We start from the raw sequence: 25895 nt of genomic DNA on the forward strand, positions 1-25895 counted from the left end.
CGTTGAGAAACTAATAATGCCTGTTATCCGCCAGGGCTTCAGGGCCCTCTGCTACGAGCCATGGAATAACAGGCTTCTTCTCTCTCTTTCCGGGTTTCATTCATAGGGAACCTACGCTACTCCCCAAAACTAACTGCTGGTAATATAGATATATTCTACAGCTCACACACACAGCGTATATGCTAGCGTTGAAGAAGTTGATAATATATAACTGGAATCTAGAATTCCGGAAATAAAAACATCATGAGTCTTACTCAAGTCTACTCAACCGGGGGGTTAAGCAGTTAGGCGATAATCTCTAGCAACCTCTATACTACATCTAGATAACACCCTAGGTAAGTGTTTCTCATGATTTATATAATCACTAACGGTCACTCATCCTACTTATTTACAGCTATTTTTGGACATCGATGTTGAATCCATGTACTACGCCGTCAAACCAAGTATGATACACACACATGTCTACACCTAGCAACAGATAGAACCGCGACATGGCCGAACTTTCTACGCGGGAAACGTTGTATTTCTTCACCCCCCAACGTACTGCTGCGGCGAGTGCCTACTTCTAAGGCTAAAAACAGTACAACATTACCAACTCGGTATGGTGATGGTTATCGATAAAGCTATATCTACACAGGGCACAAGGCGCGATTATGGTAATACGGTTAAAGCGTGCTTCAATATATGCGAAACCATGTTCATGAGAGTGCTTGTGCGACTGATTGGTGCGGAGTTATGCAAACACTCTACTTTAGACCGACCCCACACGCATAACTCAGCCACACAAGGATTTGTTACACTGAAGTACATACATACATACATGTAGGTAAATACCTACATCATCATAGTAGAGGTGCCTATAGTGCTATAATCTCGCTTCTAAAATAGTCGGTATTGCCGCCAACGCGACCGAAAATCTAATCGGAGCGGACTTTTCCTGACCCCCGAAATCGCAGAACTTTATAAGATAGTGCTCATGCCCACTGGTGCACTTGATGGGAGGAGTTCGTGGAATACTTGGGATCGATGCAATAGAAGAATTCAACTATTTTATTGAGAACTCCCGCGGCCGGGCCCAGTCGATCACTTCTATCCTCAGGCTTCACTCACGCCCCATCTCCCCCGAACCTTCGGCTGTCCCAGTCCCATCAATTTATCTGTATAGACACTACAATCCTCTTTCGAACTATTCTCACTCATCTAAATATCACGATCGAGATGTGTCTTACCTACATATATACCCATCGCCTGTGCGGTCACACCTATAGTGTCAAGAAACGACAATCCTTCGCCTGCTGGTTCACAGGCTCACATAAACGACCTCTACGTCTCGTCCGGACGAAAACAAGATGCGACCATTGTGCCCGTAACCCAAGAGAAATCCCGGTGATCAAGGAGAAAACAGAGGTTCGACAAAGGCCTATTCGATGGTCCGAGGTTTCATGATTCATGAACGGGAATTCGGAGGCTGGCTTGAGTACACAGTTTCGGCGCGGTCTCCAGTCCTTGAACCTGGACTCCAGGCAAGGGTGATACCCGAACTTAATACTGATCCCAGCATATTGATGTATTGCACGTTTCGGATCACGCCTGGTGTAACGGTTCGAGTTGTCGTACATGGAAGCAAGGCAGGGAAGACGGAATAATCGGGGTTGAATTATGCCCTCGACTGCATCCAGGGAACTATCAGACTCATTTAAAATATTGTTAGTAAGTAAGATATTCCTCTACTTCTACCTCATCTGTATTAACACTTTCTGATGATCATCGCAATTTTCGCAGCGGGATAATCCTTGAAATTAGTAGATTGCTAGGATTTGTATCAATTTCCGCATTCTATGGGGCACAGAGAACTATGCCTGGGACTCGAGGAATTGAATGGTCAGTTAAAGCCTTGACACAAGAAACGTGATGTACATATACTTACACCTGACAGTATTATGATTCGTAGCCCATGTACGTTATGTCACGAAGGACTGAAATCAAGTTTTCTCAACAAGAGATGCAGCAATTAGAAATGACCACGATTTCGGCGCCACAAAGAACTTTACAATGCATAACTAGTCGCCAATCGAGACGTCCCTCGTGTTTATTCAAGTAACGCAGATTGCCCAGCAATTCAAGAAACAATATAAACCCCAACTTTGGTATATCAAAACTCTTGAAATATCACACAACTTTCAAGAACGTTTTTCAACATGCGTGCTTTAATTGATTTCCACAATATATATAGTTCAATGGATTTTTATTGTATTGAATTATAACCATACTACATCGAATTGCATCTTTCTCTTTCTCCCCGCATATTCAATCACAATCATAAAATTCAAGTAAATTTAAAGCTAATAATGTATATCCACACAATTACAACATTCAACTGCGGGCACAGATCTATCGACTTCTCACCTACTACATCACATTGTGGTCTAGGCTCATCGATCTGTTCTGCAAATTCGCAAGCGCTGCCACTCAAGGAGAGAGAGAACATGGCTTGTGATGAGTGCTACTGGGCTGGGAGGGATCCCAAGGCGTTTCTTGAAATGAGAGCAGAATGTCTCCGGATCGATTCAGCCTTCGACGCCGAGGCAGAAAAGAAGAAAGAGGTAGAGGTTATAATTGATAGGATTATGGATAATGATTGGGACTCAACGTTTTTCTTTTCGACAGATCTTTAGCTTTTATCACACCACGTTTACTAGCATTTCAGTTTGTATTCCGCGGCCGGCCCAAGAAATAAAATCATTAGAAATTCAAACGTACGCGTGTACACCGATGCTTTCTAATCTTGTATAATTTCCTTTAAACCCTAACCATTAACCACATGTATCCTACCCATGTATGTGATCCTTGTAGGTTATTTCGTTCACGCCGTGGGAAATCTTATCCGAGTGACTTTGTGTGACTAACACTCAAGTCGATCACCCACTTGATACTTGTGCGTGTACTTACCAGATTAAGATACATATTTCCTTTGCCCATTGCGGTGAGTTATGCAGCTCACCAGCATGATGTTATTAACTTTAGCTTATGGCTTAAGCTGAACCCATAGCTACATGTAGTTGTTTACTCTTTGCTTTGTTGTACATGCGTACATTACCGTCAACATAGGTGAAATGATAAGGCTTGCTGTAGGCTTATCGTCCAAATAAGGCATATTTGAACGTTTTTTGACGAAAAATTGTGTCCTTAGCCTTTTCTCCATATAAGGCCTAAAATTTTGTAATCATTTGCCGAGAAAAAGGAGTATATACATCTTTAGGTCTTTGTACACATTAATTTAGTTTAAGTGTTATCAAATAAATTAAGCCTTTATACCAGATAAGTCTTTTTATCAAATAAGACACTTTCGGAAAATAAGGTTTATATAAGATTTGTAATTTCCGATTTTACTAGCATTTCATCGGCTATCCTACTTATATATTACCTCCAGCAACGAAATTTCAGTTCTCCCATAGCTTAGTGGGTAGAATGAGGTACATTCTACCTACAATGCTCTAGGTTCAAATCCTCTCTTTTGCTTTTTTGAACCACCAAGGACATAATCTTATCTGGAAAAAAGTCTTATATTAGCCTTAAAAAATGCATAAGTCTTAAAATATGGAAAAAGTCTTATTTCGAAATAAGAATTTTCACCTATAGTTATTTGCTGTAGGATTATTCATAAAAAAGCAATATATCAAATAAAAGGTTTATTTTAGGCTTATATAAGCGTATCCTGAGCCTTCCGCAAGCATTATTATTTGACCTATTTTGACGGTAAAGTATACATGCTTGCGGACAATCACATGCCAGGCTCTGAACAATACATGTAAGTACCTCCCTTTCAGTATATTACATCTACTTGGATCACGTGCTACCGTGGATAACAGAAGTGGGCATCCGAAATATATGTATGCGTAGAATGGCAAGCCTTCTACTGTATACATGTTTGCTTAGATGTGGTGATATCTTCCCGAACCCATTGCTTCGTGAATCGGCGCCACAAGGTCGTGGGCGTTAAGCGAAAGAGAATCAACAGGAGCTAAGCTTGGGCTTTCTCGTGCTGTGTGGCAGGCATTTGGTCAAAATCATGCAGTCACACGTAACACTCGTAGGGTTACGATTGATATGAAATCAGTATTGATGGCCTTGAGACAAATCACATGTTGTATCATGGTATAGAGTAAGGTGTATACGTAGGGCTAGTACCAAGCTCTCTAGTACGTCTCTAAGTAAACTTGCTTGGCAATATCCGATACTAGGACGACGACCTCGAAAACTCCGTAATCAATCGCAGGGTATTTACAGTATTCTTCAAAACACCACTTGCTGGTAATTCGCATCTTCGCTCATTTTGTACACGGTTTTCAAGGTTAAGAATGCCATCGGGGACGTTGAAAACACTTGAGCTGCATACTACAGTGTAACCTTACTAGTAGAATGTCTTTCTTTACACGTAACGGGGAAAAGGCTAACCTATAATAGATGCCACCGTTGTTGTTCTCGGCGACGTCATCGGCACCCAACGTCAACTCTCAATTTCTCTCCCCGCTCTCCCCGCTCTTGCCGATTTCCTTCTTACGTGTTTCCTGTTATGGTCAAAACTCACCTTATCTTTATCACTATCCAACAAGATGGCTCCATGGGCCATCTAAAAGGGGTTTCTGACTAAGGCTTTTGGTCCATCATGATATATTTAGAGAGTGCATTCGTGTCTCTTTTCAGCCAAAAGAAACCCAAGATTAATCGGTTTATAATAAATATCTTCAGAACAGACTGCTCGCACAGAAACGGTGATAAATCACTCGGTTTCCGAATAAACCCCCCCCCCCTCTCTTTTCCCCTGGCGCTCTAGACTTCACCGCCAGGAAGGACATCCCCCAACCCAGACGAAAGAGATCAGATGAGTTTTTTATCCTCATCATCTCATCCGAAGTGTTACTAGGCTTATAAATATGGCTCGAATCCTGTCTATTGGATCTAGGACTTTACTTTTATTTTTCCATGACGTCGGACTTTTATCCTCAGTGTAGGTCTATAGAAACCTTTACCTATCAATGAATACTTCATTGTATGTTAATATATGTCTGCAGTTCGAGTCAAATAGGCAACGGGAAATAAGCCTTGGCATATTGAACCGAGTGATATGTTATGTCTGGAAAAGCTCCTGAACAATAATTATATTTCGCCTATTTGGCCCTAACAGCACGACTTCAAGGCCGTCAAAGAATTAATTCAAAGAAGCAGACTAGATGTCATACTGTTTCAGCTTCAATATATCCCACACCCTCCTTCCCCTTGCCAGCGCTGAAACTTGAAAAAGCCACCTCCGCATCTACTTACTACACCAAACCAGGTACAATAGCCGTATTTCTTTTTTCTTCCCCGCTAACGGTATCTGTAGATTTTGTGTTGGACTAACCGATTCGTGCTATCTTTTAGAGTACCATGGTAATCAGCCTTGCATGATGCAAAGTTTTATTGGACGGACAGGAACCCGGAGACGTGGGACTGACAGTCTACTCTAAGAAGACCGCCACAAGCCTGGTATAATCCATTTCTATGGATACGTAAATAGGTAACGTAGGTACTATCTTAGCTAATTAGGCGGATAATAATCCGTGCGACTATTCTAACTTGTGGAGAAAGTAGCCTTAACCTCAAAATGTGTTCTTGTTACAAGTGACGTGTCGTTTTCTCGAAAGAAAGTACATGTAGATACAGTATCATTATAGGGTGCCTAGAATAGGCTATCCGGAGGTTTAGTTCTAAGGCATTCAGTTAGTAAGATTTTTTCTTTATGATTCCTTGCAAGGCTGCTTAACATCTCAACTGACAAGGGTACACTAAGAACTCTCTAGTCTATGAGAATTTGAAGTATTGCTGATTCGCCTCGCAATAACATATTACGTGGCCATAACAAACACCCGTCCCATCATTGATATACCCGTAGGTACTGCTGGCATGAGTGAAGAATCTCGAGATTCCATGGGGTGCAAATTTCCCGGCGCTCTGACCCTCAAAGGATCTGTACCGTGCATCGATGCAGGAAAAGTCTTAAGAGTCCCCGTGATCATGTGGTTTTAATTCGATGATGCTCCACAAGATGCAATTCCAATAGGTAAATAAGCTCATTCTATTATTACTATGAAGTGCCGGGGGATTTCTGATCGGATATTCTGTGGTCCATGGTCCTGAGTACTGTTAAATATCCGCTGTGGTACACGATACGATTTAAGCCAATGTTGTACAAGGCCGTTCTTAGACTTGGCAAATCATCCCCTGTTAAGCTATGTCTTATAATTATGAATTACACTCGAATCACAGCTCCATCACACAGAGATGACATTGCCATGCCTATCTGTAGGTGCTAACCACCTAAGACCTTTCTATACCACAGTTACAAGCTAGTAAAATCCTCCGAACCAGTTGTTTACCAGGGCTTTGAACACACTTGAAGGGGGGAGGCTCTGCAAGAGATAGATTTTAATACCAGATACGTTAAAATGGTTTATAGGTAATTAGACGGCACAGATTCTGTACCAAGGCTTTGTCAGGTCTTATGGACGTTGATCCATAAATCATTGGTAGCGGTATTTGCATACTCTATGGGTAAGCTGAGACCAGACTGTCCGTGTACCCAGTGCTCAAATCACTCCCCCTCCCCCACCTTGAGTACGATGAGGTCATTAATAGAGCAGGTAGGGTATGTAGGTTTGGAGGCTAACCCTCGGGGATTTAGATTTGCCAAAGACATAATTTCCGAGTTTCTTATCAATTCGAGATGTTCAATGATCAATGATCGGGTAACTGAGGAAGCTAAGAGGCATTCCCGTGATCGCGAGTTCATCCAGTTACGAGTTAGCCGCAGGTAATATCTGACATGCTAGAATAACTGATTGTACAAAGAATCTAGAAACCCCCGATTTGATAATGCATCAGGAAATTCTCACCGACTTCAAGTCACTTGAAACTGGGGTCCAGAGTAATTGTCAATTCGATATTAGCATGAACGCGAAACAACCCGTAAGGGAAAATACCCAATATAACTATTAATGGCGGCAACTAAGGCTATATGATTTCCTTGTATAGCATTCGTATCCATACCTTTGTACCCTGCCCCGGGAAGTGGCGTTTACGCGATAGTTTTAACCTCGATAGCTTTAGATGGCAATTTTCTCATAGTATGTAGGCTCAGTCGGCGAAATATTTAGGTCTTTATCTATCATCATCCCTATGTTTCGTAGCTAACGAGAAATGAAAAAAGGATTAAATTGGGCACAACAACCGCTCAGCAAATCCCCCTTCGATTGAACTGGACACTAGGAAACGTCGCTGTTTCTTACTATGCACAGAGCCGTAGTATGGTTACTGACACGTGGACCAACCTTTCTCCTAGTGATGAATATCTTCTGATTGCCCTTTTCGGACACTCGCCCCTCCAAGTCGTGGTTCCAGGTGGGCGGTATTGATGACTTGATCGACCGCGTGCAAAAGTGAGATTTCCATCTTTCGCTCTGGGCGAACCGTAGAGGAGGAGTGAATGAAGGAAGGCAATTGAATAGGTACGGCTCTCGGCTTTAGATCGAGTGCCAATTATCGTTTTCTGTTTAGCGGTAAGTAGGTATACCTGGCCACGAAAACGTGAGAGGGAGTGCAGCGCAGGGAAAGTTGTGGTTGAGAATTGAACACATGTTGGGACGATAAAGTACGCCATGCCCTATTCAGTCATACAAGGAAGGAAAATAAAAAAAATAAAAGTGAGAAACAATTAACAGAAATTCTTTTACAATGGCTTATTCCATGACGATCGCTGTTATTTTTTAGAGCAGAAAACGGCAAGAGAGAAAACCGTTGGGTAAGGCATGCTATTTAACGGGATTTACTGCCCCGCAGCGCTACAAGCATTCGTATGGTACATACACATACATGTAGATGTATTCATAACGTACTGCTAGAGTAGGTACATACATGTATGTACAGGATGTACTGTAGGTACATACGTACGTATACACGGACTACTCTAAACACCAACATCTTTGGCGTTTCCATGGGAAGATACATACATTCATTATACAGTGATTGCAACAGAACTCTTTAGGTACGTGTCGCGAACATAGCTCAATGCGGGGTGGTAGCGGCCAGAGCTGATTGGCGCATCTGCGTCTCTCTTCTGGTTCGGAGACGTCCACGACAACACCAGCTCATCTCGACTCGGCAACCACCATGACTGAATTGCCGTCAGCTAATAGCAATCAGCGCTGATATAATCACCACTTATAAATATCAAATCAACTAGCCCTTTTAAGGACTACAACCAAATGGCCCTTGGTCTATATCTGGGCTCTGATTGATCGAACATACATTGGATGATCCGGGACGGTGGGAATTAGTTTTTAACAGAGATTCTATTGGCTGTCAGTTAACTCGTGAGAGATATGGACAAGCCCGTACCTGAAAAAATATTCTCTTAATTTTTAGCAGACGATTCAATGGCCTTTTTCAGAGATGAGGGCAGATTCTATACGTCTTTGGAGGCATCTTGATGCAAAAACCACCCCGCATTCTGTACGATCCTTCTTTATTTTCCCTCCCACTCACATGTGTTATTTCTTATTCTTACATTGTAGATCTACTTTGTGGGGAATATGTACGGGAAGGATAGTTCAGGATGGAGTTAAGCTGGAAGTTAAAAGGTAAAAGATGACAAACATGTGGCTCGTAGATGGAATATCGCCCTATCATACGCATTGTATCACTGTATAAGTATATATGTAAGTACGTACATGTAGGTACCCGCTCACAGGCTCCTACAAGTTAAAATACGTCACGTATTAGTTAAATTAACTATTTGTTTAGTCCAGTCCCAAGCTTCGACACCTCTGGCCGTACATTTTCCATGAACATTCTTCTCGGTGGAACCAAAATATAGCTCCTTAATTGGGCCACTTGATTTTTTGTTTACTCAAGAAACGCGAATCTTTGCCTATTTGTGCGCAGTGCCCGGGTTTTACACCTTGTGTCTGTTCTTGTTATCGTTTGAGGGAAGAATCCCGCAACATGTTGATCTAACTTGCTGAATGTCCAAACATGAACTTCAGGCTCTATAGCTAGTTTTACAGGTTCTATGGTTCACGAACACTCACTCGTTCTGCATAAGTCTAGAGTATTGCGTTTTCATGGCTGAACTGACAAGAACGACATTCACTATCAGGTACCAGGGACTGGCAGGTGCAGATACGTACGTCGAATTCCAAAATAATGGAAACAAGGGGTCTTCCCTGTTGAAAAGATCCGGATAGCATATTTTGTGTCTCTAGACAAGCTCCAACAGTTCATCCAGAATTTCTGGAGTCGGAAGATGAAACAAACCGAAAAAAAAACCCTTCAAATAAAGCGCAGTCTTTTATACTGTCGCTCTTTGACAGGCAGGGGTCCAGATCAACAGCCAGGTGGATATTTGGAACCGGGCGGATCGAGAGAGGCGACGCGGTGAGGTCTTTCTTCGAAACCTCATGGCTCCAGGCCAATCGATATATTATACTAATACCAGCCAAGATCTGAGGTTATGCATCAAGGTAAATCCAAATCTGCACCGTTAATCCTTCAGGGGAAAAGAACAATTCTCTAACAACATTACCCCTTTGCTGCATACATTGCATACTTGCCTGCTTTCCTTTTCCCTTGTCATTCCTCTTGTTTGGCACCACGGTACTTTCTCAAACTTGCGTTTACTACCAGGTCAATGTATTGTTTTAGTTGTTTTCTTTTTTTCCCGCCTTAACCTAATTGACAAACTAACTAACTTCCTAGCTATGTATTATCCACCAACCCAAATGTAGTACCCACCTACCCGTTGATTTCGATCAGTGAAGGGAGAGTACGTGGTGTGAGATTAAACAGATTCGAGTAGATGAGACGATGTCTCTTACTGTGGAGTACCCGCCCAACTCGTACTTTCCAGTAGAAAGTAGCAGCCCATCGGGAGCCTTTGGAGGATGTAGTTGTAGTTGTGTGAGCTGGCAGGTCATCATATTTCAGCAAGCAGGCAAACGACGAACGAGAAATTGAGAACAAGACAACAGTACCAACCCATTGATATGTACTGGACGTCACTGCTTCCCATGGAAGCCTCGGTCGAACAATCTCTGCAGACCGAGCACCTGCGGTCCACCGTGGTAGCTTACTTACAACACAGTATCCATACCCCTTGCTCATGCAACATGCACGCCCCCACCGGGACAGGGTCCCTTACAGGTCTCGTCGACTTCATCACGCATATTTTTTTGGGAGCATACCATACCTTTCGACAGATTGCCTTTTTTTACTTTCAGCCTCCTTCCTTCTGCTTTCCTCCTCAAGATAAAAAGCATGGCGATCAAAGCTACTTTAACAGCCACTTCTTCCCCACAGTACAGACAGTATCAACAAGCAAGCAAGGCACAGAAAAACAAAGTCCATAATCAGAATTCGGTAACATATATATCAATCGCCAGCTACCCACCACCGCATCGACAGAACACCGCCAGACTCAAACACAGATTAATAAATCTCAATAACAACACATCCCTCTAGTCCAGTCCAACTGCTCCAAACTTCATCGAGATTTACTCTCGATAAAAAATCTACCACAACGTCTACCTTCAATCTAGCAACCATTACTACCCTCAATACCTACAGCATGTCCTCTCCTACCTCCCCAAGCTCTCCAAGATCGCCACAAAGTACCGGTGTATACTTCAATTCGAATCCGCTACCTTCGCCTTGGCAAAATAAGCTCAACGGTTAGCTTCAAACCCTTACCCCCCACCACGCAATTCCGAGATACATGGTTCTAACAAGCAAACTTTATAGAGCATTGCAGAATATATAGGATAAAAACCCCAGTCTGGACTGTGATGTCGGATAAACGAGGTAAATCAATCCCCCCAGTATCCCTGGCCCATCAAATCTGCAGATAACTAAAATTGCTTGATTACAACTTAGGTGGTCGAACAGCCTGGTCAAGCTCCGTCGCAATCGATACTAAAATTTTTCCCGCCCGGTACTGGTACGACGGGCAGTACCTAAACAACGCGAAGGAGGACGCCGCAGAGGTCGCATTACAGTGGGTGCAGAAGTATTTGAACTCCTCTCCATATGGACACAACTAGATCATATTGCGCCAATTCCACACCCTCACGTGTTATACTACTCCTGATCCTACTACGCTGGCTTGAATCTTTTCGCAAACCTATTATGTTGGCATTTTTTTATTTCACGACCTACCTTTACCTTACCCTTACCTTTCAGGGTGTTGTTTTCATGATGTTAGCGCGGGGTGTCTGAGTTTGGGCGGCGTGGTTAGTTAGATATGGGAGGGCAAAAATTCTTTGGGGGGGTTCTGATTCTTGATTCTTGATTTTTTTGGAGGGTATCGATTCAGTTTGTTCGTTTATTTTCATTTTCACATTGCACTCGCAAAAGATTCTTGGCGCTGGGAAAATTTTATTCGGGAGGATTTGTTTCTGTTTCTTTTCTTCTTCGTTCTGCTGTTGGCTATTATTGTTTCTTATTTCTTTCTTATTTCTTTTTACTTCTTCTTTCTGTTTACTATTATATACATCTCTGTATCATTCGACTTCGTTATTGCGTTGGGGGGGTTCTGCTAAGTCGGTTTTGTTTTTGTTTTCATGTTTCATGTTGTTTGCTTTTTTTTCCCTCCCCTCTTATTGCATGAAGATTTCTGTGCCATTATTTCAGATCACAGCTTGTTTGCTTGACTGCGAGTACTCCATAGCTATATAGATGTGCCGATTTTTAAATTTTTATTTCCACAGATATCCGTTTCAAAATTGAAGTTTGGACGTTGAAATGGGTTGAAGCATGCGGTGCCGCGGTAATGAAGCGATCTATACATTAGGTATGTGCAGTCGCCTTATAATCAAAGTGCACGTACGCTACATACATCCTTGGCCCGCCGGCAAACTGCAGGTGTGCATGCAAGCCACGATCCAGTTGCAGCTTCACCACAATTTTGGGTATTTTTGGTCTGAAACTGCATTCCTCAATGTGTTGAAGGATGTAAAACGCATGCAGTTAAATTATACTGCTCTCGTATGTTACCGAGTGATATCTTATGATCCGGTCGGAATCGCCGGCGGCAAGAGACCAGCCTCTCGGACCTGTGTTCAGTTTGGGGTAGATCGAATTGAACATGAATAGATATGCACATACATATACCCATACACATACACATACACACGCAAACCTTCCTTTAGTTGGATGTGCGTAGAATTGTCTAGGTTAGTTAATCCTAACAGTGCACAGAGAATTGGTACTCCGGGAACTCCACCATAACACCTGGACAGCAATCCTCTACATCCCAGCATTCCCCTGGTAATCAGTGGAGATCCCGCGATCGGATATCCGCGAAGTCGGGAATTGGGGCCGGCCCGTTGCTATGCTGTGCTAATCTCTGATAGGAAGGTTGTGAGCTGTTGAATATCCCGAGATCTCGGTAACCCGAATGTTTTCTCAAGAAGGAGCGCCATGTTGAGAAACACTTACTCAGACATCCCGTCTCTCTGCTGCTTTTGTCTCGTCTCTCCGCGGTCCGAATTGACAGCGAAAAGCAAGTACAAGGCAATGTAGGTATCATGGATTGCTTGCTTGTCTGTATGCAGGTACCTCAGACCAGGATTGAGAGAGAGGAGTACATACACATGTGGAGTGCTTTAGACGCCGCTCTCATACATCCCCGATCTTATCGAATTCGGTTTCCCTTGCACAAACCCGCACCCCCTAGGCGCATATGTATGTACTCGGCATGTACAAGTGGCTCTGAATCGAATAGAGTGCTCTTGAAAACCCCCTTGTGTTTCGAGCAATGCATCACATTTGTATTTATTTTTTGAGCGGGCCTGCCAGCGGAGACGAGGCAAAGAAACGTCGCTTCTGGTTGAAAAAGCAATTCTTCGGGGTAGTTTGGATGCGCGGTGTAAACAGCAAATATTCCAAAGCTTGTTACTAACTCCAAAAGGAACAGAACAATTGCCACGACATTGGAGTCGTCTGTTCTGTTGAAAATCAAATATAGCCAGCACATTTGTGATATGATGTACTGATGAGAGCCCTCATCCTCCGTTCGAGGACACCTGAGACTTTTCGGTGAAAAAATATCTGATGCTGTTTTAGATCAGCGGTCTACAGACAGGTTGGGGTTCTGGGTCTGCCGAACCAGATCGGGCGAACCGTCTTCGGCGAAAAAATTCCGAGCCTTTCGTCGTACGTAACTCTCGGTTCAACTTCCGGAAACTCCTTACTAACTCAGCCTTATGTAGCCAGACTTAATGGGCAGCCAATTATGTCCGGAAGGATCCGCAACTCCGTAGCCTATATTTGTACCTGGATTTGCGGGGTTGTACTGAAACCAAAGTTGCTGACTGTGACAAGCCTGGTCCAAGCTGTAGCAAAATGGCAATACCGTACTATCGCTTCGTTAGACGTCTATTCGTTTGGCAATACTTATTGGCGGTGTAGGGTACTGGGGCTAAGAGGCTGGCTAGGCCTAGTATCTTAATTTCTTATTGCTTGCCTGACCTCTTGTCCGGATCTACCGTGGTTTTGGCCCCCACCCGAGAGGACGTACCAGCCTACCAGTTGATGAGGATCCATAATAATTGTTCTGCCTCGAAGCGAAGACTCGGATAGTTTAGTTTTGACGTTTGAGGGATTTTCCTAATTCCGTTATCAGAGAACCTATAAACAAGTATACTGCTGTAGGGACCTACCTCCAGACCGATGAATCATGGCTATCAACTCATACTGTAGATACATATAGTATTTATTTACGTGGCCGAATGCAAGTAGTACCTTCTATTTCGTAAAAACTATATCCGTCCGACTGGTGCCCAGTATTAGTGTCCCAAGAAAGCCTATTGGGAACACTTAGCTGCCCGATATCGTCAATTCTGTATCCATATATACTGGCCTCGTGCTCATTTCATTAATAAGTACCAACTGAATGTAGTAATAGGATTGATTAGACTTTGCTTGATATGTGCTGGTAATGCATGTGGCCTGAAAATCCAAGATAATAAGGAAGATGGAGAAAAAACCAAAAGGATAACTAGGGGGTTGATGAAATTAGACAAAGTACGATGGATGATGATCATGAGGGAAAGGGGAAATTTTCATTCTCAGTCGTCTGATGTGTACGTGCATTAAAGGGTGACATCACACATATTTTTCATGGTCGAACCTTAAATTATTCCTGTTTCGTAATTAATTATAACTCTATTGTCATGCAACTCCAGCTCTGGATCCGTGTATGTGTAATTTTCTTGTGATATTATATGTAAGGATGCATAGGACCGGACACATCAATATACATAAGTAAGTACATGTATTTTGAAGGTTTCTAAGCCCAACTTGATATGTATATATTCGATCATATATTAATTTATGTAAGTAACATACATGTAGTATCAAGGGCCCGTTGATACATGTACTTACATGTACATATAATAAAATACGAGATATAGAAGTACTGTAGCGTTGCAAACCCCTCGAGGTGGGGCTTGGTTGGGATGGCCTCGAATTAAGAAGATATATATTACTCCAGTAGCTAGCAGCCTTTATGTAAATTTGGCGAAGATCAGAGGCCGAAACAAAAACGGTATGATGTAATCATGTTTCTTTTTAGAGACGTTAGATACATGTACCCTATTAGCTCCAATGTCTCATTATGAAATCGGTATTAAACTAACTAAATTTACTGCAGTACACAAATAAACCATCAAAATAAACCAAGTAGGCCTAAGCACCCGCCCTTAACGGGCAGATCAGCCCTGCACTCACCAGGGCCGCACCCGTGCCCACTACTGTTGCCAATATTCTCCCACACTCCCGCAAGCTTCCATCTCCACGCCAAACTCGTGAGCCCTTATCACCAACCTGGCAGAATGCACTTCCATCCAGAGTCTCTGCACAGTACTCCCTCGTCACTACCCTCGGCATCGCATTACTTTTTAGAGACGTGTATACCCGTCTGGCGCACACTCGGCCCATGCTACTATTTGTGTGCACTATCTCGCCCGGATTTAAAGTGGTGTCATAGATAGCGAAGGAGATTGTGAGATGGTCAGCGCGCATGATTGTAGATTCCAGGTGTTGAAGGATTCGTAAGCGCAATTGCGGTGTATGGTTATAGGGCCAAGCTTCGTCCTGGTAGTAGTCTGCAGTGAAAATGCTGTCTCTGGAGTTTTCTAACACCTTCACTATTTTAGTCTCCATGAACGGTTCGGTATCTGTATCGGATTCTTCATGATGCTGTTGTAGCTTTGTCAGCGTCTTTGCAGCATCTAGGATCTTCTGATCGTTTTCGTTGTGCTGCTTGTTTTCGTTTGTTTCCTTATTTCCAGTCCTACTAGTTTCGATCGTTATCTCCCCCGTTACCTCCGCACCCTCCACGAGGAAAGGCCACCCTCTGAAGTCTATCCTCGCCGCCAGTTTAACATCTGGCAATACAACGCCTACTCCGGCAATTTTGAATCTGCCGCACGAGAAGACCACAGGCATGACGGCCCACCCACCGATGGTATCTGCAACACCTACTTGCTGCGTAGCATCATGGATCTGGAGAGCTATATGGGTTAGAGTCTTGTCTGAGGGCTGCGGTTGCGTGAAGCCTTGGGGAAAGTGTTGGGACAGGGAAAGGCGGGCGCCAGTCGAGTGGTTGAAGTATTTCTCGAGGCCTTTGTGCACGAGAAATCCTATATCGGTATGTGATTCAGTCCCAAATCTTGAATAACAATTCCAGGGATAGTTAAGAGCATACCGTTCTTGAAATTGGTCTTTGGCACCAAGAATCTATCATCGGCCAGCATGCGTCCTCGTACACCTGATATATCTACTTAGCAACTAGATCACCTTCTTACCATTGATGAGTTCCTTACCGCTACCACTACTAGGGTTTGCATTCCTTACACGCTCTAGCAAGTTGTACGGTTGCGACATCACGATCACATTCTCTCTCGCAAGTGCTTCGCCGGCTGGGTTGTCTGGAGTCCGTGGTAGTGGCCTCTTCCCCCCAGCTTTCGGATCACCATTAGGATTCCCTTTTTCTGTACCGGAGCTATCACTGCCAGCCGGTTTTCCTGCAGTCACTTTTGGAGACCCAACCATGTAGATAAATCTCCCTGGCCTATTCTCAGAATCGGCAGGCAATATTCTCTTGAGCCTTTTTATCAGAGAAGGGTTATTGGGGTTATGGTCAATGAGGTCCCGAACTACAGCTTCTGCCATTCCGCGTTTCTGCGAAGGCGATGCTAGTTTTACCTTCTTTCTACCAGTCGGGAACGGAGTTGGTTCAACGAGCTCCTCGGCCCCTTGAGTGGGGGAGGAAGGGTTTTTGCGCTTCCGGATCGGAGACGCATGAGCGTCAGAATTGAGGCGAGGATTAGTGTGCGGTACTCTCATGGTAAATGTAGGTATGGCCCTGGCATTAGGAATTTCCTGGCGCAGTGTTTCCTTCTGTACGATCATTGGCACCTGAGTTTCTGCCTTGTCTGGAATAGCCTCCTCCTCCTTTGCTTTTGGAGCTTTAATTTTCTTCATATTTGCCATCTTTCTAACGTAATCCCCTAGGATTCTTGAGGACTCTGCCTCCACCATCGCGATATCTAGAACCCTTTTTCTTTGTATAGCCGGGGTCCTTGTGATACCATCACTCTTAGCTAGACTAGCCACTCCCGCTTCCTTGACGATGCTCTCTTGTAAATAGCTGCTTTGAGCAGCTGGAGTGACAAAAATATTGTCATTTACCAGGGAATTTTGACCCTCGCCTGGAATAGTCGCCTCTACACCAAAAAAGCCGCTTTTGTTGGTTCTAAACGCATCATAATATTCCTTTTTAGTATCCCTTTTCGGCGCTCTCTTTCGGCGCTTCCTACCAGGAGACTCAGTTGGTGTAGCCTCAATTTCGGCCATAACTGGGCGATTAACCTTCTTATCTTTAGGCTTTGGCGGATCTGACTGCGCCGCCAGCTCGGGCTCAGGAACGCTTGTTTTTGACCTGTGCTCCTCCCGTTTCTTCTTCTTTGGTTCTTCCTGTGTTCTCTGTGAAGGCACGGCTAGATACTTCAATCAGCTAGGAGGACAAGTAAGGGTTGAATTGTTGGTTAAAACATACCATCGATATCGACATTCGCCGTGCTCCTCTTGGTTATTCTGGGGACGGTACGTTTGCGTTTGGTGATTGGGTCCTTAGTCGACATATTTTCTATGCTACCACCCGATATTTCGGTAGTAGATGAATGAACAAATGAGTAGAGGGGGAGAGGTTACATTGTATACCCAGCTTCAGGAACAAAGGATTTTCAGAACAAAGGACGAAACAGATATCGTTCGACAAAGAGAGTGATAACTGCTTTGTAAGGATCTCATAGTATAGGCTATGAATCTTTGGACGAATAGCGACAATAGAATTAAAGTGGACAGGCGGGTAGAGCTTGTGTTTAATCATGAGGAATCACTCGGAGCGCCAGGGTTAGGGTTTATGGAACCAAATAGAAAAGGTTCAATGGGTTTTCGAGAGGAAATGTCCACCGTCTAGAAATATAACAGGTGGCTGGTTCGTGTGAAAAATCCAGGTATCCTGTGATTTGGCCATATTAGTACATGTCCAAACTATACGGCCCGCCCCCGCCCATATCCTCATTTAAACTGACAATACCGTTCATCTACATATTAGCCAACCACCGCTACCACTCTCCGCGAGAAAAAAAACGAAACGAATACTACCAAAAAGCTCAAGATTGCAATCGATGAAGGTAACGATTACTGCTTATTTGATAAAATCAGATATGATATGAATACTTGATACTAAAAGCAAAACAGATAAGAATATCAGAGACAACAATCAAACCAAAACCGAAAAGGAAAGAGAAGAGATTGGGACCGATCCCCCCCCAGCATAATATGCACCCTGGGCCCAGCAGATAATCCCCACAGGATACCACTGGGCCTCGTGCACGCTCATTGAATGACGACATGTACCTCTGCTTCGTCCTCAAAACCCAAGCCCAGATAAGTAAGCCAAAAATAGAATAACCAAAAATGTGCAATTTCACGATACTAACGTCAATCAGTCCCATCCCAGCCGGTACGAGCCCTTAGTACAGGTCCTCGGGATCCTCATGATCTTCGACGTCACCCCCATCCCACCTCATTCTCCGCCCCCTCGCTCTAGTTCCCTGTGGTGCATCCATCCACCTTGTCCTTCCTTCCCCATCATCAACCCTAAAAAACACTTCTTCCTCCCCAATTTCCCCCAAGACCCCCAGCAATTCTCCAACATCCCATACCCCCTCACCCACCGCTCCCCACTCCACCCCATCACCCTCTAATATCATCTCAATCAGCGCCTGTGTCTGCGCCCTCCCAATCGCTCCCGCACCACCACCACCGCGACACCTCCGGCTTCGCCGGTGCGATGCCAACTCCCGCTCAGAGAATATATACGCGTCGTGCGAGTAGTGGCAATCATTACCGAACGGGCAGAAGGGCCGGGGGCGCGTCTTAAGAGAGTCGTGGAAATAGCGGCAGGGAATTGTGGTCAGCTTGTCCAGATACCGCTGCACAATGATTTCTTTGGAAGCCGCGGTGGGAAGAATGGAGGATGGCACGATAAACTTGCTGCGGACGCGGCAGAGGGGACAGGTTTTGGAGGTCTTGTGGAGGTCATCGGGGGCACCGGGGGGAAAGGGACTGGGGGCATTATTGTTGCTGCTCCCGGAAGAGCGCCAGGAGCGGATGCACGCTATGATTATTAGTAAGTTTACTGCATTATTTTGGGACATGTGGGATATTGTTTCATGGTGAGATTCGAGGGGTTGGGGGTTTTATACTGGGTGTATCATGAGTATTATTTTTCTCATGGTTTCAGTAGAAAACCCCCAAGCCCTGTAGAGTCCCACCAGTCGACAATTTTTTTGGCCAGATGAATATATGGAGAACAAGACTAAGACACCTACAGAGACAAAACACATGATCACAATTCGTCAACAGCCCATAAGTCGATGGGACCTCAAAGCAAATGGCGCAGCATTCCTCGGTGTCCGTCTTATCGTCTTTGTCACGCCACTCAATGATCAGGACCGATACGACAAACAAAATAACCAGAACAATAATCAACGCCCGCAGACTCACCAGCGGCAGAAGCTGAACATTTCCCTTTCTCGTCCACGGCAGCAGTAGTGTTTATAACAACGTCCTCCACACCCGGCACCGCGGCGACATCGTGTGCGTACCAGCACGTGGAGCCGCGGGAGCAGTACCCCTTCAAGAAGAATCTGCATGGTACGGAGCTGGGTGGGAGGTTTACTCTCTCACCTATTTCGGGGGTGGCGCCCTTGAAGGTTGAGGCCGATGCCGATGAGGATGGAGTAAAGGGGGCGGCGGTGGGCGAGTATGGTCCTGGTTCGTCTGGCATGGTGGAAGAAGACGAACTGGAGGTATGTATGGTATGTATGGGGTGGGGGGAATAACTGTACTGAATAACTGATTGGGAGAAACACGCACAGGCAAGGCAAGGGGATTCACAGGATGGAGAAAGCAAAATCTCAAAGGGCACAGAAGACTATCAAACAGGGTCAAGCACAGGTACTATGTGAAGGATAGATTCTTGAGGTACATGTAGTTGCGTGGTGGAGTAGACAAGAAGAGGGGGGGGTATGGTGAGAGGATAAGGCGAAGGCGAAGGCGAAGAGGGTGAGTGTGAGGGAGAGGGTGAGAAGAAAGAGATAAATGGGGTCGTGTGAGATCAAGAGATCAGATCAAGAAGTAGGAAGTAGGTAGGTATCCTATCTATCTAACTATCAGTTGTTCGGCCGAGGGTAAGAAAGACATGAAGGTTAGGTACAAGTAAGTAGGTAAAGTCGCAGTAACTGGGCCAGTGCTTCTAATCAATGCGGGGGTCAACCGGACCAGGGTCGGCGAATAAGCCCGCGCTAAAGGTCACTTCGGTAAATAACACGTCCCCAGCATGTAACCACGCATAACAGGCCTTTAGCACTGTAGGTGAATTTGTTTGACTGACTGCAGTGATGCTCATCTCTTTGCTCTACTTTATTTCTCTCCTTCCTCGAATTTCCTAGTTATTGCTATTGTTATGATTATTACGGCCATCCTTTGTTTGCAGCTTCTCCCGTGTTTGCAATCAACTGCCAATATGCAGGAAAGAAAGCTGTCGGTCGGCAAGCTAGGTGTCGAGGGTTCTTTCTTTTCCCCAAGCTCTTTCGTCATCGATCTCCTCTGGGTATGATTCTAACCGCTTACAATCATGATTGTCCTAGCTTGGCCGGTCCAGTGCCTGAACCTGAATATCACAACCAACAAGTTATTAACAACCTGGATGCGCAATACCGCCGTTGTGGCTGGGGAGTACGCAATTGACCGCAACTGAGCACGTAGTATCGTCACGGATGTGCTAGGTTGCGCGATAAGGCTGCTGTTGTGTTCTTGTGGTCACGATGGGGCGCGGGAACAGGGCCGTCTACCTATTGTATTTACCTGACTGTTCAGCTCAATATGATGTCAAAGCCGCCCCTATCATGGCACGCGCACTGAATGCACTTGGAATGAATATTAGATGGCATTTCCAATCATGTCTTGTGTTTCCAGGCCCCAGGACTGACTGGCCCTGCCATAAGATTGCCTTGTACCATCATAATCAACAGGATGATATTAATACATACATGTACTCGGGGATCTCCTTGGGACAGGCAGGCAGACACATGCTGCACCGCAAATTGAGTGGAATGGTCTCATAAGAATCGGAGAGGACAAGTGTCCAGTATCACCTCACTGTTCAGCCTCAAGCAGGCAAAGCAAGCAAATGTTTCCTGATATGGACACACAAGCAACATTGGAAATGAGGCTCTATCTCATGTAGTTACTTATCTGTCTATCGCATATCTGCAAGGAGTTGCGCGAGTGATGGCCTATGATTTCCTTCTGTCAATTATCCTACTTCCCAAAACTCGCTTTGTGTAACATTCAGAGTAAAACCAGCGCTCTCTCTAGAGTACATACATGTAGTTACTCCCGTATCTTTATAGACGTGCAACAGTACGCCTAGTCGAGTCACCCAAGCGTCAAAATATATCGGACTGCACCTTGATCAATTCCTCAAACACTTCATGAATTTTGCGAAAGAATCAATTTTCAATTTTGCTTCTTTCCCAACATGGGCCCAACAACGCCGCGCCCAACACCCAAATGCGTACATACAATCAACCGACTTCGTACCACTAATATTCCCTCCCACCCAAACCCTAAAGCCAGAACAAAAAAGAAAACAATAAAAGAAAAATAAATCTTCCTTCTTACAATCCATCCTCCTCCTAAATATGCAGCTAGTTGATGAGAAAATGAGACCACGTGAGAGAAAAGGTCAAACAGACATCAAAACACGAATAGCTCAGCTCACCATAAACTGCTCAAGGTAGAAACTGTTCAGCTAGATATAGAATCAAGCGTACCAGTGTCCAAGAAGGAAAATCGTAAGAGAAAAGGTAAAATAAGTTTGCACAAGAAAGAAAGATACAAGAAAATGAACCCCCAGAAATTGATAATAGGAAAAGTGAAAAACAGCAACCAAGGAATCAGGAAACTTTTGTTCACCCACACCACCACGTTCAACAATCAATCCCCGAAACCCACAAAGACATGCCCCAAGGGAATAAAAGGAAAACAAAAAAACCAAGACAACCCATTTCTATTTCCGTTTCCAAGAGACGCCTTACTTTCAACATTGTTTACTCCTTAGCCGCATCACCCTCGGCCTTCTCGTTATCATTAGTGCTGGCGTTAGCTTCAGCGGGAGCGTCCTCCTCCTTGCGGGCCTTCACGTATTCATCATAAACACTAAGAGCCTCGTCAACCTTGGCACGAAGAGCAGGTTCATCATCAAGACTGCGAGAACGGTTAGCTATAAATACATTGGAAATCAGAATCAGGGGTAACAAACAGTGCAAGCAACTCCATGTTATCCATTTCCAACAACATTCCAGTGATCTTTCCGGCGAGATCGGGGTGCTGCTTTTGAATCTTGGGGTACAGCGCCTCTCCGAGCAACTGCTTCTGATCCTGGTGACTGCGAGAAGCGAACATGTTGACGTCAATTGAAGATACCTGGGGAAGAGCCGCCTGTGAAGCGGGGATTGGCTGGCGAACAGCCTGCTGAGGAGGAGCATTGGCGCGAGGAGCACCACGACCAGCAGAAGCAGGTCCACGGGGACTCATTCCCATAGGCATTCCCTGTGGAGGAACACCCTGCATGCCGGCAGGAGGAATTCCACCACGTCCACGACCAGTGGCGGAAACTTGCGCCTGAGGAGCCATGGCCTGAGGATTAGGGTAAGGAGGGAAACCAGGGCCGCCACCAGGAACCATGGTAGGAGGAGGGCCGTACATTCCCTGAGGAGGCATGCCCTGAGGCATGGGCTGAGGGCCACGACCACCATTAGGAGGGAAGTTACCACCTTGAGGACCCCTACCGCCCGGACCACCCTGTGGCATACCCTGTGGCATCATGCCGGGCTGAGGAGGGAATGGCATACCACGGCCACCACCGGGAGGAAGGAAACCAGGCTGCTGACCGGGTCCGTAGAACATTGGAGCGCTCATATATCCTGCAGTGGGTCCCATTCCAGCAGCGGCAGCCTGCTGCTGCATCCTGATGTGGTTTCTAGCCTGGATGCTAGCCTCAAGCTATATAGGTTATCAATAAAATGCTCGTAAGATAAGGAGACGCGTTCACAACATACCTGACTCTTCCTGACATCCTTCCTCTGGGCCAAAGCAACGTACAAAGGCTTACCATTCACCATTCTTTGGTTCATTTCGGTGACAGCCTTGCTAGCCTCCTCTGGGCTAGAGAAGCAAACGAACCCGAAACCCTTGCTCTTTCCGAGCCTCTTCTTCTTATCTTCACCTTCCTTCTCCTCAGCCTCTGCCTCCTCACGGGGAAGCTCATCACGCATAACCTTAGCGGAGGTGATAGTTCCGTAAGGGGTGAACTCCTGGCGGAGACGCTCATCATCAATGTCATCGTCAAGGTTCTTGATATACCTGTATACTTGTTAATACGGGAAATGCCTCGAACAGGAGGTACCTTGGACTTACAAGTTAACGCCCTGGTACTTGCTAGCCTTCTCCACGCGGGCAGCCTCGTACTGCTTCCTCAATTCCTCTTCGCGTTCATACTTCTTCTGAGCCCTCGAGACGTACAAAGTCTGACCCTTGAAGTCACTTTCATGAAGCTTCTCAACGGCCTCGTTCGCGTGACCATGCTCCTGGAAGTTAACAAACCCGAATCCCTTGCTGGCGCCAGTTTCCGGGTCCCTGGTGAGGCTTGCAGAGGTAATAGGCCCGAAAGCCTCGAACAAATCCCTGAACTCTTGGTCGGTGCACTCGAGATCAACGTTCTTAACATAAACGTTGGTGAAGTTGGCCTTCATCTCATCAAATTTACTGAGACGATCCTTCTTTGGGATGTGATGACCGACAAACACCTTCTTCTCGTTAAGCAACATGCCATTGACATGCTTGATGGCATTGTTAGCAGCCTCGGCAGTCTCGTAGTGCACAAACCCATATCCACGAGAATTACCGAATTCGTCCTGAGCGACCTTGCAAGAAAGAATGTTTCCGAAGGCAGCAAAGGTATCGTGAAGAGCCTTGTTGTCAATTGCGGTATCAAGGTTCTTGATGAAAACGTTGCCCTGGCCAGTCTTGCGAAGGGCAGGGTCACGCTGGGACCACATGATACGGCAAGGACGGCCCTTAATCAAAGTGTAATTGAGCTCTTCAAGAGCACGCTCACCATCGGCGGTGTTGTTGTAGTTGACGTATGAGTACCCGAGAGAGCGGCGGGTGACAGCGTCGCGGCAGACACGGATAGACGCAACGCTTCCGATGGAGGAGAAAAGCTCGAAGAGCATGGCCTCGGTAACAGAGGGGTCAAGTTCCCCAACGTAGAGGGAGGCGGAGGTGTGCCCGGCATGGGTGGTAGCGCTGGGAGCGGCGCTGGAAGAGCCATTGTTGTCGCTGTCAGAGGCAGGGTCGTTGGCCGGGGAAGAACCATTGACGGGCTGCTCAATCTGCTCCTGAGGAGGAGGGGTGATAGCGGTGGCTTCGGTAGACATTTTTATGTGATGCTATCTTGGATGTCAGCTTAAGAACGTGGGAGCAAGGAAATATATAAGTGGGAAAATAGCGTAACAAACATTTATAGTCTTGAAAAGTTTTTCTTTTTTCCGGATTTTTTTTTATATTTCCTTTGGTTCGATTCTGTTTGTAAAATACCAGCAGCAAGGCAGGATAGAAATAGTCAGCCAAAATGATCTCAGTCACTCTCAAAAATAGACCACAACGCTTGATTTTTGAGGCGAAACGTGCACAAGAAGCGAGATAAGCGGAATGGAGGGGCAAGGGGTGAGTGAGGTTATGAACGTGAAAAAAGAATCGTAAGATCGTGGAAACCCACCAACAAAGACGACCACTAGTAGTATTGGTGAACTGTAGCAGAACTGCTTTGTTTGTGCCTTGCAGGTGAGCGAAAGGAAAGAGGGTATAGATGGAGGAGGGGTGAAAATTGATGTGGTGGGGTAACTTTTCAAGCGTTCCAAGGACAAGCCTAGTAAAGGGAGCGAAAAGAAAAAAAAAATTTATTCGCGGGGGTGTGTGGTTGGATGAAATTTGTGAGCTAACAGAATGCGAACCAACCTTGGATGTATCGAGAGAAAAGGACCTTTTTTTGTTTTTAAAAATGCCAGGAAGGGTTTTCGGATTGTTTTCAAGTTTTTTTATGATTGGATTGGTTTTATGGGGAAAGAAGAACGGTGTCGTGGAGGTTGATCCAAGACGAAGTTGCGGAAGTTGATGAGCTCTGATGGGAGAAGGGGAAGGAGAAAGGAGAAGAGAAGAAGGGAGGAGGAAAATATTTTGAGGAGACGTGTGCGAGAGGGCAGGGCCCTGCACAGTAATTGAATGCAGCTTGCAAGGTGACGGAGAGGCGATGGCTGATACCATACTACGTAGCTTCTACTGCTGCTTCTGCTGTCTCTTCTTCTCTCCTGATGCCACTTCTTTTTCCACACAGTTCTTTACCTATTCGCTCAGTGCATACTATTCTAAATTACTCCCAAAGACCTGGCATACCTTCCCTTTGATTCTGCAGAGAATGGCTGCCGGTCCTCTTTCTTGCCTTTGATGGTTTGAATTTGCATACCTAGGTTCCCTTGGTTGGCTGATTGATGACTACGTGCGTAACCGACCGCTGACTGCTGCTGACTTGTGCAGCACCCACCCGTGCCGCCACCTCGTGGCAACCCCGAATGATTTCAGCCACACCGCACAGATGATCTGTCAAGGTCACAGACTCACAGTCACAAGGGGCACCTTGTAGCCCCTATTCCCCTTTTGATCAATCAAAAGGGCATTGTGCCTACACATATCGTGCCAGAAACAAGCTTTTTAATCAGATTGCTCTGTTATCTATGAGATGGACATCCAGGGCTGTATATTATTAAATCTAGTAATCACTTTCGTAGACTACTAGTGTCGCAAACCCACACGAATTCAAATGTTGAGGATAGAGAATCGTTGAGCATTCTTTAAGAAGCTTCAACAACGTGACAACACGTCATTCGGCATAGACACTGAACGGCCAGTTCAGACTGCGTTCACTTGGCACGCCTACGTGCAGGTTCGGCTATTTTCTCGGTTTGAAGGGGTGTTACAAGTGGCAGTTAACTACGGTTGATAACTCTGCCAGCGGCGACGAGATAAAAGTGCAGATCTTTTTCAAAGAGCACAAGCTCTCACTCGGAGTAAGCTGCACTTTTGTACTTTGTATATTTCCTTATTGA

General features: G+C 45.2%; 6 protein-coding genes across 6 annotated transcripts; 3 read left to right on the top strand and 3 right to left on the bottom strand.

Moving 5' to 3' along the window:
• Positions 1–1427: 1427 nt before the first annotated feature.
• Positions 1428–2064, top strand: H6S33_009957 (uncharacterized protein; the record flags this gene model as incomplete). Its single annotated transcript, XM_044841568.1, has 5 exons — positions 1428–1613; positions 1691–1710; positions 1783–1881; positions 1937–1956; positions 2009–2064. 5 exons carry the CDS (start codon positions 1428–1430, stop codon positions 2062–2064), a joined length of 381 nt encoding a protein of 126 aa, XP_044697100.1.
• A 422-nt stretch (positions 2065–2486) lies between these two features.
• H6S33_009958 (uncharacterized protein) lies at positions 2487–2675 on the top strand (the record flags this gene model as incomplete). The annotated part of the gene is made up of 1 exon (XM_044841579.1): positions 2487–2675. The coding sequence occupies one exon, from the start codon at positions 2487–2489 to the stop codon at positions 2673–2675; it is 189 nt and encodes a 62-aa protein (XP_044697101.1).
• Positions 2676–10660: 7985 nt separating this feature from the next.
• H6S33_009959 (uncharacterized protein) lies at positions 10661–11132 on the top strand (the record flags this gene model as incomplete). The annotated part of the gene is made up of 3 exons (XM_044841591.1): positions 10661–10763; positions 10834–10893; positions 10966–11132. The coding sequence occupies 3 exons, from the start codon at positions 10661–10663 to the stop codon at positions 11130–11132; spliced, it is 330 nt and encodes a 109-aa protein (XP_044697102.1).
• Positions 11133–14778: 3646 nt separating this feature from the next.
• H6S33_009960 (uncharacterized protein) lies at positions 14779–17237 on the bottom strand (the record flags this gene model as incomplete). Its single annotated transcript, XM_044841602.1, has 4 exons — positions 14779–15734; positions 15800–15862; positions 15900–17093; positions 17153–17237. 4 exons carry the CDS (start codon positions 17235–17237, stop codon positions 14779–14781), a joined length of 2298 nt encoding a protein of 765 aa, XP_044697103.1.
• Positions 17238–18134: 897 nt separating this feature from the next.
• H6S33_009961 (uncharacterized protein) lies at positions 18135–19453 on the bottom strand (the record flags this gene model as incomplete). The annotated part of the gene is made up of 3 exons (XM_044841613.1): positions 18135–18781; positions 18996–19091; positions 19171–19453. The coding sequence occupies 3 exons, from the start codon at positions 19451–19453 to the stop codon at positions 18135–18137; spliced, it is 1026 nt and encodes a 341-aa protein (XP_044697104.1).
• Positions 19454–21779: 2326 nt separating this feature from the next.
• H6S33_009962 (uncharacterized protein) lies at positions 21780–24170 on the bottom strand (the record flags this gene model as incomplete). Its single annotated transcript, XM_044841624.1, has 4 exons — positions 21780–21936; positions 21992–22734; positions 22791–23094; positions 23149–24170. The coding sequence occupies 4 exons, from the start codon at positions 24168–24170 to the stop codon at positions 21780–21782; spliced, it is 2226 nt and encodes a 741-aa protein (XP_044697105.1).
• Positions 24171–25895: the final 1725 nt, after the last annotated feature.

The sequence above is a fragment of the Morchella sextelata genome, assembly GCF_020137385.1.
Source record: "Morchella sextelata strain SCLS chromosome Unknown scls_4, whole genome shotgun sequence".
In the NCBI taxonomy this organism is placed as follows: Eukaryota; Fungi; Ascomycota; class Pezizomycetes; order Pezizales; family Morchellaceae; genus Morchella; species Morchella sextelata.